Source organism: Diuraphis noxia, unplaced genomic scaffold (assembly GCF_037042655.1).
Source record: "Diuraphis noxia isolate RWA-SAM2 unplaced genomic scaffold, SU_Dnox_SAM2 contig0002, whole genome shotgun sequence".
Taxonomy (NCBI): Eukaryota; Metazoa; Arthropoda; class Insecta; order Hemiptera; family Aphididae; genus Diuraphis; species Diuraphis noxia.
In genome coordinates this window covers 53580094-53593658 of record NW_028301712.1, presented here as the reverse complement: position 1 = coordinate 53593658, position 13565 = coordinate 53580094, and the positions used below count along the sequence as shown (strand labels likewise).

At 26.6% G+C, this 13565-nt stretch overlaps 2 protein-coding genes and 1 pseudogene across 3 annotated transcripts; 1 reads left to right on the top strand and 2 right to left on the bottom strand.

Annotated features, from left to right (window-relative positions):
- Positions 1-74: 74 nt before the first annotated feature.
- Positions 75-3086, bottom strand: LOC149058663 (uncharacterized; annotated as a pseudogene). The gene is made up of 2 exons (XR_016190352.1): positions 1244-3086; positions 75-1182 (listed from the first exon to the last, which is right to left on the bottom strand). The product of XR_016190352.1 is annotated as an uncharacterized LOC149058663 (transcript).
- Positions 3087-6890: 3804 nt separating this feature from the next.
- On the top strand, positions 6891-8768 carry LOC107161839 (uncharacterized). Its single transcript, XM_015508422.2, has 3 exons — positions 6891-7230; positions 7329-7536; positions 8528-8768. Exons 1-3 carry the CDS (start codon positions 7122-7124, stop codon positions 8568-8570), a joined length of 360 nt encoding a protein of 119 aa, XP_015363908.1. The 5' UTR covers positions 6891-7121; the 3' UTR covers positions 8571-8768.
- Positions 8677-10352, bottom strand: LOC107161835 (glucose-fructose oxidoreductase domain-containing protein 1). Its single transcript, XM_015508418.2, has 2 exons — positions 10191-10352; positions 8677-9910 (listed from the first exon to the last, which is right to left on the bottom strand). The coding sequence occupies exons 1-2, from the start codon at positions 10219-10221 to the stop codon at positions 8787-8789; spliced, it is 1155 nt and encodes a 384-aa protein (XP_015363904.1). The 5' UTR covers positions 10222-10352; the 3' UTR covers positions 8677-8786.
- Positions 10353-13565: the final 3213 nt, after the last annotated feature.

The following is a 13565-nucleotide window of genomic DNA, read 5'->3' as shown; positions in this document are numbered from 1 at the left end:
ACCTTTGAGGATAACATTGTTTTTGATAATACTGATGACTGGAACAAATTTACTAGGTATACATTCCTGTAAAATATACAAAGATTCACGTAGTTGTACTGCATTTAGTAATTGTTATCTTTAAAACTATACTCTGTTCAAGTTAAGAGTGCCCAAACTCGCACATGCATACTAAGCAGCCGCAACTGTCAGACCCCCAGGAGACATCAGATGCCCAGTGATTGGTCGGCATTTTACGACCACCGCTGTCAACTGTCAGATTCCACCAATAGCAAAATGCATGCGCGAACAGTACTAGTTTTCAACCGAGCAACTGGGCACTCTGAACCTGAACAGAGTATATATTTTATTAGTTTCAAGTGACCAGATAAAAATTCTCTAATGTGGCACTAATATTTAAAAAAAATGTATAATACAGTCAATCCAATTTTGTTGACTTTTGCTATCAGGAATTTAGGTGAGTGTGGGCCTACTTAATAAGTTTTTATTGGATTTAGGACAATCGGTCCCCGTCATAATTTTATACACAAACAATTGGTCCCCGGCTTAGCTTTTTAGCATAAAACATTCTCATATAATATAATTCAAATAGTTACAATAATAAATAAATGAAAAAAAAAAATAATTTAAATGTTAATACCAAGTAACCTTTTTTAATCAAAATTAATATAATATCTCGCAAAAATTAAGCTTCAATGGTTTATCGATGTTTTACAGCAAGACTTAAGGAATACAAATAATTCATAAGTTCATCTTTAGAAAAGTTAATGTCAAAACTATTACCAATAGATACAATATTTTTTTCTCTATCACTTATTGGTTTTAAAAAATAATTAAAAAAAACATTTTTATTGTTCTTTGTCAAAGATATCATCGTATTAGAATTAATTATTTGTATCGATTCAATAAAAATATAAATACTTGGATGTTTGATCCTGACAATATGTTGAAATTTATTGTTGAATGCTTCAGATATGTTATTAGTGCGGGCACAACCTTTTTTTGATACATTATATACACTCCATAAATGTGGTGGAAAAATCGGTGGTTGGCGTTTTAGATACGTGGTTTCGAATTCCGTAGTAGTTGCCTTATTTCCTTTGACGTGCGTATCATCAAAATAAGTTGAGATGTGGTCTACATCGTCATTGTAATTAATTGTGTCATACAATATAGATATTCCTAAAATAAAAAGTAATAATAAATAATTTAAATAATTAAATAATAATTCATATTTTATTACCTTTTTTAAACATATTTACAAGTAAGAATGCCAAAGCACTTATTAATTTCACAGCTTGTCTGAATTGTTTATTTTCTTTGTATTTTATGGCTAGTCCTAATTCTTGGACTTTTCTCCAAATAGATTGATTCAAGTGAAAATAGCATAGTTGGATTGTAACTTCATTTTAAAATACAACTTCAATTGCTTTTATCACAGCTTGTTCGAAATCACTAACCGAAGTACAATATTTTTTTAACACCATTAGCATTTCTATATAGGTTTCTTTCGTTTTTTTCTGCAGTAATACGTACACTATCGGTAAACTGTTTTCCTCTATTTGAGCATGAATAACATAATATACTTGAAAGAAACCTCGTGGACAGGTTGCAAAAGTGCCATCCATAAATATATGTTTTGATGATGATAAAAATTTTAAACATAATCGTGAAGCAAAAACTAAAATTCTATTCTTATTATTTTTGTAGTCATAAAGAAGAAATTGCTGTGAACCTTTTCCACCAGAAGTGGCCCATTTTGAATTGTCCAAGTTTAATTAATTTATTGATTTTAACTTTGGGTAATTATTACTGCGAATTCGTTGTAAAGATCGTTTCAAATTATTTTCAATAGGTATTTTTTTCCTACCTTCTTCAGATAAATTCGTTTTTTATTGGACGACAGTAGGTGCCATTCAAAAAAGTACAGTGTCATTAATATTTTTAAACATAAACGATAAATCTTACATAAAAATCAGCCAGGCAACTGGCAAATTACATGAGTGTATAGTGGTTATATATTGTAAAAATCTTTTTTGAAAATTTTAAGTAAGCACTTATCTAACATATACTTATATAACATATCATCCAGTTTATCTTGATAAATTGAAAATTTACTAGACTAACATTTTTTTTGCATATTTTGATGTACAAAAAAAAAAAGCAATATTTATATGAGACTTGGTGTTAAATGTTTAAACATTTTGACCAAGTCTATAAATGTTTATTATCACTTCCAATTTGAAAATTTAAAATTAAGTGAATAAATTTATTAAATTTAAAATGCCTTAAATTTGATCTAAATATTTTAAAATTGTATTGCTTTTAAATAATTGTTGATTATTTAATTAGCAGTAAAATGTTTCAAGTTCCCATGTAAATTATTTTTTTAAATTACTTAAAGGAAACTAAAATAATTTAATCAGATCACTATTTTACACAATAATTACATTTGAATATCCAAATTTGTAATAATTTAAACAGAGGCTTGGAAAAAAATATTTGTGAATTACACATGCATTGTATTAATTTTGTATATTGTATAAAAGTATACTTAATAAAAAAAAGTATAATATAAAACAATTGTAGTTTTTCGTTAAATAGTAAAAAAGTATAATTAATAAAAAAATGTATAATATAAAAACAATCAAATGTGGAGCTGAAATATTAATGAAGAAATATTTTAATTAAATAAAAAACTTAAAAAAAAAAATAGTTTACTTACAGTCCATAGAACAATATTGGGCTTAGTATTTATTTTTTTTGTTGGGGGTGGTTGTGTAGTGTGTGTACACAACTGCCAGATGGACGGGGTTTTTTTTTCAATTTTTATGCCATTTATATTATCCTTTATTTTTTCATGTAATTCTTGAATCTTGCAATTATACAAATTAAAAATATTATTTATATTTGTATCACAATTGTACATTATAATATTATTCAATACACTTTCTATTATGTTAGTTTGACCGGCTATGTTTTGTGTCACTGACTTAATATTATTAAATTCTTTTATTTTCAAATTAAACATTTTAGTATTCATCTAAGATAGAAGGTTATTATTAATATTATTATTATGAAGAGGATGTCATACCTGCATGCATTGTCTCCGTCTTACAAACATAGAACATTGCAAAAAATGCACTTGCGCGGGACAACTTTTCTCCCTCAGTATTTATAATAGAATTTTCAAAATTTCACAACGCATAGTTAAGAACTTTATTTGTTGTATAGCTTTACTATTTCTTTGATAGCACAAATCAATAATTTTAAGTAATTAAATGAAAAAATAAAAAATAAATGTGTTTTATTAAGCTTATAACTTTAATTATATTTATGTTATCAAAAAAATAATGACGCTATGACACAGATAAAGACGATAAAGTTCTTACCAATGCGTTGTAAAATTTTTATAATTCTATTATAAATACTGAGGGAGAAAAGTTGTCCCGCGCAAGTGTATTTTTTGCTATGTTCTACGTTTGTAAGACAGAGACAACGCATGTGGGTGTGACATCCTCTTAAATATACCATAAATAGTTTAATATGTATATATATATTTACTTTATACATATGCGCATACATCTGTATATCCTCCTTGGTTAAACTATACAATCATTGAATGATGTTGTCATTCGTTTTAAATTTATAATTATATATTATTGATTTAACCAGGGGTGTATTGTATTAATTTTGTATATATATGGAGAATGACTATATAATACATGTTTAAAAACTGTATTATGTTTCTCCAATTTATCAATTGTTCTAGAAAGGAATATCTTGCAATAATTGTTGTATGTGTTATTTCTGTTGACAATATTCATTACTATAGAACAAATGTTTCATGTATATTGTGCATCTGAAAATGATTTATATTAAATTTAAATAATAAACAATGATATAATATTAGTATAAATGATGAATTATTACCGTAGACCATAGTATGGCTAATGGCTGTATTAGTTATAAAAAATATAAAAAGTTAATGACATCACTGTATGAAAAAATTTCTAATTCAAATATTATATTTTTTGGTATAGTAAATACTTTAGTGCCAATCTCCACCAATTTATCGTTTGTAAATAAACTGTTAAAATTTTTGTTTATTAAATGTTATTGTGTTTGTGTTAGTTACAAATTAAAATCGGTTATTTGAACAACTTACGGATTAACTTCAAAATTTGCATCTAAGTTTAATAGTAATTATAATTTATAATAATACTGAAATTTTTGTTTGAAATCATAGAATTTACATTTTGTATGCAATGCCATAATAAATATAACCATTATCACAATAACATTAGGTTTATAAGTCTTAAGTATATGTACAAAATCTATTATTTCTTGTAACTTGCAGCATTCTATGTATAGTATAAAAACATATCATTAAAATATGTATTATGTAAGGTAATTGTCTATGCCACATCTGTAAATATTTGAATTATTGTCAACATTAAATGCTTAATAGTTAATACTCACGGTCACGAATTTCTGTAAACAAACATATTTAATTGTTGATAATTTTAATTAATTTATATTATTAAACACAATTAAATTCATCATTGCCACATAATCTTTGAAGTCAGTAATATTGTATTTTTTTTTAAACGCTGTGTCTAGAGCACCGGGCACTGGGATAAATATCTAGTGCCTAATTTGAATATATAATATTAGTTCATTTATTAGGAAAAATTGTTTATTTTATAATAATAACCTTATATCACGGATTATATAAAAATATTATATAATATTATAAAAATGTATATAATTTATGCTTATACTAGCATTTTAGTAGTATTATCTCAGTATTTTCAGTCATACATATTATATGACAACATTATGGCAACATATTAGGCAATTTTTGTTTCATTTTGTATCAATAAAATGCAAGTTTTATATAAAATTTTGATAACTTCAACCTCGATATTTTTTAACACTATATATTTTTAATAAAGTAATACATTATTAGTGTAAAGTGAATTATTTTAAAAAGTGTAATTATAGTATAGTTTACTTGTGGGATAGTGCATATAACTCTAATAAATTTTTCATTTGTGCACTATTCATTTTATTTTTAATAGACTGATATGCAAATTTTTATGCATTTATTTTTTTTGAGTATTTTGGTTGATCATCAACAATCTTTTTTGACAATACATCAACATCATTGATGAATATATTGTTAAGAAGAAAATGAAATATATTCTCCATTTCTTCAAATAGTTATAATTGGGCTATTTTGACATCGTTAATACTGGCTTGCAAAATGCAAGTATTGTCCTAATACTTATGTGAGTTAATTGTTAATATAATGGCCAAAACTCTTTAAAATAATATTTAACTGGTCAAGAGTAAAAATAATTGGACCTTTACCATCATTAAACAATCTTTCGCCAAAAATAATAGCTCCCGAAACCTTTATAGAGATTTCCTGTTAAGATAGACGAAAAAAAAATTTTATTTGAAAAAAAAACATTTATACTCTATTTATGCTTACATTATGGTTAACGACTTTTTTTTACAAATCCGATGATGTTTCGATTTATGACAGTTGGTGGTCAAATAAAGTGTCACAATAACAAATGTGTCATTTTGATATACAAAATTCAATGGCTCTTTGGGTTGCTCTAATATATTAATACATAGTATAATAAATAAATATGTTATTTTATAATATTATAAAAATAATTACTCACCAATAAAATCTGAAAATTTTACATAATCAAAAATATTTTTGTAAATTAAATTAATACATACTTTAGGCTTTGCTAAATTTAACATAATTAATGTCCGTTTATTCAGTATGATTTTGTTTTAAATACTCTAAATACTTTAATTTGAAAAATCGAAAAGACAAATAATTTAACTTTGTACCTATTCGAATTGTAAGTATTTCGATTGTGGCAACAAATATTTAAGGAGTTTCTCCTACGCAAATATTATTTCACCTTTAACCTATTCGAACTATAAATATTTCGATTGTGACAGAAAATATATAAGTTTCCCCTACGTATACAATTTATATTAAAAAAAATAACAGTAAAGGTTAATCGCTACGATTAGATAAAAAATTCACATATGGAATGCATTTTGGATGCAATTGGCACACAGTTGTGGACTTGTGGTGGAGTCGAGTTTTCCACAAAATATACTTGGTGCAGGATTACAGCGGTAAAATAAGACGTTAAGCAACCACTACAAGTTCAATTCACAAATTCGATTACCAGACTATTATAACAATCAATATTATGTCAACCCAAAAAAAGATTGAGATCCCAATTAACAAAAATAATTTTGTTTCATCATCAATAAAGAACTGATTACCACCATATATTTATTGTTTTCAATTAAAAATATATACCTATTAAAATCTTATTTTGAAATAAATAAAATTTTTATATTTTATTATAGAGTAAAGAATACGAACTATTCAAAAATACCTGGCTTCAAGGTGAGTATTAATATGTCAATATATCATATGAGACGAAATAAATTAAATTAAATTAAGTAGAAAACTAAAACGTGGAATTGTGCATGGCTAAATTTAGCCATGGAATTGTGGAAAACCATGATTTTATTTTATTTTAAATTGTTATGATAACACGTCATGAAGTAATATTACTCAATGGTTTTATCACAATAGTTTTATTCAAATTTCAAATCGTACAAGACTTCAAGAGGTTGTGATCACGGCTTTAGATAGTATTATCACAGATTATATAAAATTTTATATAATAAATAAATATAAATACAAATATAATATAAATAAATAAATAAATATAATAATAATAATAATATAAATTTTATATAATCTGTGGTATTATCTTAAGCCATGGTTGTGATCACGATTAAAGATACTATCTTTAATCGTGGTTGTGATTGTGTAAATGGTTGATAATATGTACTATGTAGATAATAATATGCTGTATGCATTCAAATAATTATATTTCATTACGAAAATACGAAATATGATAATCACAGGTACTTGGTAGTTTGTATACATTTGATTTTGATGACAATCGCATATCGCATTGAACTTACATGAGTAGAAAAACTGTAGGTTATTTTTTGTCTTTTTAAAATTATTCAAAAATTAAGTTTGAAATATCATAAATAAAATGAGTAATAAAAAACCTCCCATACCACAATGTCCTATAGTACCAGTAGAAGAAGAAATTGAAGAAGATTTAAAAACAATAGACGAAACAGAAGCTCCTCTGTTGACAGGTTAGTTACGAATTTATGATCTTTACTTGAATATCAAAGTCGGAGTATACTGTTGATTATGAAAATGAACTTTTAATTTTGTGTAAATGTTTTCTTAGATGATGCTAAGGTTTTATTAGAATCTATTGGGACTGAAGTAATTAAAAATGATACACAAGAAACAGCTCAAAAGCTTGTGGACAACATGGATGAATTAGAACAAACAATCACTACATTAGATAAGAAATATAATGAATTGATGACTTGTGAGAAAGAGTTGGAAGAAATTGAAGAGGAAATTGATAAACAAATTAAAGAGATGACCAAGTATGACATTTTACATTAAATACAAATAATGTTTTGTATTTTTATAATTAATATCAAACTGTCTAGGATTCTAAGAAATGTTTAATAAAGTTATCATTTATAAGTATTAAATTATTTAGGCGATCTACAAATTATTTTCTTTTATAAACACAATGGTCACTGCATACAATAAAAATAAGGTTTTGTTAACCTTAAAACTGCTTGTATGGCAAGGCTATTTATTTAAATAAAAATATGTTATTAATTAGTCATAAGCTGATAAATTCAATAAAAAGTATTTTATGGTTAAAGATGTTTTAAACAGTGATCAAGATGCAACTAATTTTTTTGTAGCACGCTAATACTAATGTTTTTACCCTCAATTAAAGTAGCTGGTTATCGCTAAAGTTACTTTTTTGAAAATTGTAGTGCAGTACTTTTTTTTTTAAATTGTCTTGGTTTATTTTGATATTCACTTGTATGATTAAATACTTGGTCATAATTTGTTAATGCCTACTACTATTTTCTTGTATTTCCGGGAGGCAGGTTTATTTGAAGATTCTCATGTATTTTTTTAAGAAAACTCAAAACCAAAAAACTGTCATCATATTATTTTAATAAAATTTTCGCTACGCTAACCATAAATTTCTAGCGCGCTATAATATTTTGTTTTATTGTAGATATTGTAGCTACACTTTCATAGTTATTAGCTACAATTAAAGTAGCTTCACTACAATTAGGGTGCTGACCACTGGTTTTGAATTAGTATATTTTTGAATTTTCAGCAGTTAATATTTAACTTTTTTTAAATGTATTAGTTTTAAAGTTGTAACAATTTATTGGTTAATGTGATACATAGTATTATTGATTTGATGTCTACATTTATAATGCCTTATAAAGTACACAATTAACAGTAAAAAATGAATAATTTGGATAACTATGACTACTGTTCCCACTGGATATTATGGAGGTTTAATTGTGTTTTAATATTTAATTTTACTTTTTTTTTCAGTTACATATCTGAAATTCAATCAAATCCTTCTGCAGTGAAATAAACACGTTTAATTGTATTGTATTAAATGGACCACTAATTGCTTCTATTTTTTTATTTGTACAATTTAAAATTTATTGTTTACAAAATTGTATAATAAAAATGAGATCTTGTTAAAAAGATAAGTTATATTTTGTTATAAAATGTATACAATAAAAATCTGTTATTTAAGTAAAAATGCCAATAAAGAAATTAAATAATATATTTGTATTTTTACAAATTACATGGACATGCCACTCTTTCTTACAGCAGCGCTCAGTAAAGGATTAGGATCTGGTTCTTCTGTGATTACTTCAACTTTAACCCATTCTTTGTTTCCACTTGAAGATCGTATTGCATCAATTACTGCTTGGACGTACAAGCTGTCTTCAAAAGTGGCTGCAGATGAAACTGGTTCTTTTATCCAACCTCTTTTATCTTCAACTGGCAAAAATGCCTCTCGCAAAGCACTGATCATTTTTAGTAAACCTTTCATACAAGGTCTAGGCATGATATCTGCAGAAACTACATTTATCGCATCTGATTTTTGTAAGTCTTCCACATCCAAATACAATACTTCGTCTTTGTCCTTATATAAATCTCCACCTTTGACAATTAAATTACCCTCAGTACCACACATAAGCACTTCTTGTATATAAGTTCCAGCAAGATGATTATTTAATGTGACTGTAACTAAAGACCTGTCTGTCATTTCCATTTGGAAAGTACAGAAGTCTGGACTTGTCACTTGCCTTACGCCAGTCATGCACTTAAAATCTTTATTGAATGTCTTAACAATACCATGAACACGGATAGCTTTTTGATCAGTCAAATATGTAACCAAGTCTATAACATGACTTCCGACTAAAGTTAAAACCCCACCACCCATTGTTTTATCACATAACCAGTTATAATTATCCCCATACAAACGACCCATTTGTACTTTTACATCGCATAAAAACACATTTCCAATTTTGTTTTCAACAATCTGTTTTTTCATTTGTACAAATGCTGGTAAAAATCTCAAGCTATGATTGACAACTGATATAAGTGAAGGATAGTATTGTGCAGCATGTACCATTTTAATAGCTTCACTCTGGCATAAACCAGCTGGCTTATCACACAGAACATGTTTCCCAATACCCAATGCTTTGACGGCTATTTGTGCATGAAGATTTGGAGAACATACAATGAAAATGAGATCTACATCTTTTCTTAGGAGCACATTATCAATTTTGTTAGTCCAAAACGGTATTTGAAGACGTTTAGCAGCTTCTTCAGCTTCATTCATGGTGCGTCCCCATATTGCTTCTACTTTGAAACCCTTATCGCGTAAAAAGGGTACGATTATCTCAATAACTTTACCTGTTAACATATTAAATCAATTAGTTACAGACCAATTATTTGGTGGTGTTTGTCTATTTAATATTATCTATCATTTTCTTTAACATTAACTTCATAAAAACTATTATTAACACAATTAAAATAATAAATGTAGTTAATAAAAAGCCTTAAGATAAGATAAATAAACTCTAAAGCAAATGGAAAAATAATATTAATATTATATGATGGTCATTCTAAATTTTATAACATTTATTTTAAATTTAAAATATATAGGAAATAATTTTATGCAAATAATAGTTACCTGTCCCAAATACACCAATACCCGGTAACATTCTCTTAACGAGAAGTCTTAACTCTTAAGAGTTGACTTATTAATTTTAAATCATTTAAATCGGGTAAATCTTACATTTAAAAAAAAAAAAAAAAAAAACATTATTTTACAAGTAATTTCAATTTTATTTTTTGTGATAATGTTATTATTAATATGCAGCAAGACCGTGATATTATCATTGAACTATATGATAAATTGATAACATATAGTTTAATGGATATTATGTACTAGTAGAGATAATAATACGAGTATGTACAAAAGTACAATCACTACAATATACCCGTTCATAATATCTGTGTGAATATTCTACAAAATAAAGACGTATTTGTTCCAATAGTATAAATAGTATAGTTTGAAATTGTATTAGAATAAAAGATCATTGATTGAATGTCTAATGAAAAAAATGGTTCGTGAAAGCATGTGGAAGATATATTTTTGGAACAAGTAACAATCTCGTGTTGACATGTTGTAAGCTTGTAAACTTATACAATATCTGGCACGTACACAGAATAAAATTTCGGGGGGAGGGGGGATATAGCAATCCAAATTGTAATACAACAATATATCCCTTCTTGCTCATTATTTTTAATGTGACTATTATTATGCTAAATATCAAAATTGTATGTATGAAATTTGTTCATAAGCAAGTATATAGAAATATTACTATATTAAAAATTATTTCGGTGGATGGGGAGGTTGAACCCTAACCTCCCTCTGTATATGCGCCTGTACAATACTTCTGTTGCAATTTTATTAATTTATTAAGACAATAACCTTAAGAGTGGCGCTCTAAGAACTAAAAAAACAAAATTAAATAATTGGATGACGTTTTTATGGAAACACGGAGGGTATCGGAATAAAAATAATTTAAAATATAATTTCAGTGGAAAAAAATAAGTACCTATCTACTTTGAAAAAATGTTGTGGAGCTGGAACGACAAATCTGAATTTTAGGAGCGCCTACAATATTTTCGTGTCATTTTCCATAATTTGGGCCATCTCTTCAAGGCATGTACATATTAATCAGAATAATTACTAGTATTTAGTACCAAACTACCAATTTAAATTTTTTCATAGATCTAATGTCTATTATAATGACTCTTATAGTCAATAACATTTACTTGTTACCGTAACAATGTAACGTATACCTAATAATCATAATAAGTTATTCCAATAAATATCATAGGTATGTTTTATTATTATATTTTTCAGTGGCGTAACTAACAGCAAATATTTGGGGTAACGAACACTTTTAAATACTTCACCTTCTCCAATAAGCATAGTGAGTGATGAGTACCACTTATACGCATAATTTCCTCCTAAATTATTTTAAAATAATCATTATACTTATATATTATTATTATATTATACTTATCATTATACTATTATTATACAGTTTTATAACACGAAAATTCCGGTAAAACACGATTGCGTACGATTTTTGTCTGCAGCTTTGAAGCACTGTTGCCATTTGCTTTGAACTTATAGAACAGGGGTTACTTCCATAATTTTTTTTTTTATTATTATTGAATAACTATTTTTTATTATATTATTTTAACATTTAATTATTTTATTTTGTGTACTATATTATTATAACATAGGTATTTATCGAAAATTGAGATTTTTAAGTGGTACCATAACTTAAGTCATTTTTCCAAAATTTAAATTTTACTGATCAAAAATAAAAACATTAATTTAGCAACGATGCACAGTAAATCGTACGCAATCGTGTAACGTACGCAATCGTGTTTTCAAAAAGAAACATCGTACGCAATCGTGTGGTACCCCGAAAATTCACAAATAACGTATTTTTTTCTTGATAACTATTTAAAGATAAATAAATAGTAAATACACACTGACGTGGATTTTTTTTACTAAATTATATAAATAATTTTGGGGTAACAAAATGATACTCTTGCCACCCCATAAAAATGTTTGGGGTCACGACCGCTACCCCTCGCTACCCCATAGTTACGCCACTGATATTTTTTATTACGATCCATGATTTATTTTTTACCACAAATTTTAGAATAAATTACTTTTTATTCTAGTAACATCAATAAAAATACGGGCCCTAGGCTCTGGGACTTAAATTTTAGAGTTTCATCATAGAATTTCGGGAGTGCCTAGTCACAGGTACTATCTATCATAGGACCTCATATTGAGGGGGGGGGGCAATTTTTTTTTTTAATAGTCCAAATCCTCAATAATAAATTTTTATTATAAGTGTCGATATGCTCTTACACATAATATAAAACAATTATGATTTTATTATTATACTTTTAAATTTTTTTATGGTGGAAATTTATGTCTCGCTTTTATCAAAAATAGACTATTATAAAGGCTTGGGGAGGGGGCGATCGTCCCCCTTAATTATGTGCCTCTCTAGCCCTCTAGGCACACCTAGCGCCTTACTCCGTACGCACGTGCATGTAGGATCGTAGGGGCATCATTATTTGAGGCGTTGCAGAATATACTCATGAATCATAGGTACCTAAAAATTGAATTTTAGCTGGACTATAATTTTTCTGTACTGTTAAAAATACCCTTATATTTAAATTGGTCTTAAGTATCGGAAATTATGAACAATTGTTATTATTACTATCTTTATTTAAATAAATATGTTTGATTTGAATTATAAATATTTTATGTATGACGGAGAATTTCATGATTTAGTTTTTGTTGTATATACCATATTATACCACTACAATACTTTTAGGTACTATAGTGTCTATAAATATAAATATTTAAATTGAATTTGAGTACTTACTAACTTAATTTTATCAGAATATTAGGTACTTATCATCTATACAATATTCATAATATATTTGACAATTAGTTGGAAAATATAGCCTTAAACTCATAGATAATAAATAATATATATTGTACATTATGTATGCTTAAACTACTTGAAATAGCCTAAACTAGTATACCATATAAGAGTTCACTAATAAAAGTTATTATAGTATAATATTATTTACATGTCATATTTTTTATTTGGTGTATAAATAATAACAAACAAATGATTTAATTACTTCATTAAATGCGACTATTGTGATAATATTAGCGTGTACGTGAAGTTGGCCTTCAACTATATTCAACTAAATTGTATTCACAATACGTCAACATAATATACAGTAGATTAAGAGAACATAATATAAATGTAATTTTTTATGAAATAGTTTGAGGAAAAAAATAGTAAATATTATGATATGTTGAATATATTGGATTCTTTCTTAACTTAAGAAGATTAAAATATTTGCATTGTTGGATTATCTGTGGGGGAGCGGCAAAATCAAACCTTTGCACCCATACAAATTTTAGTTAAGTAACTGCCCCTTTCCC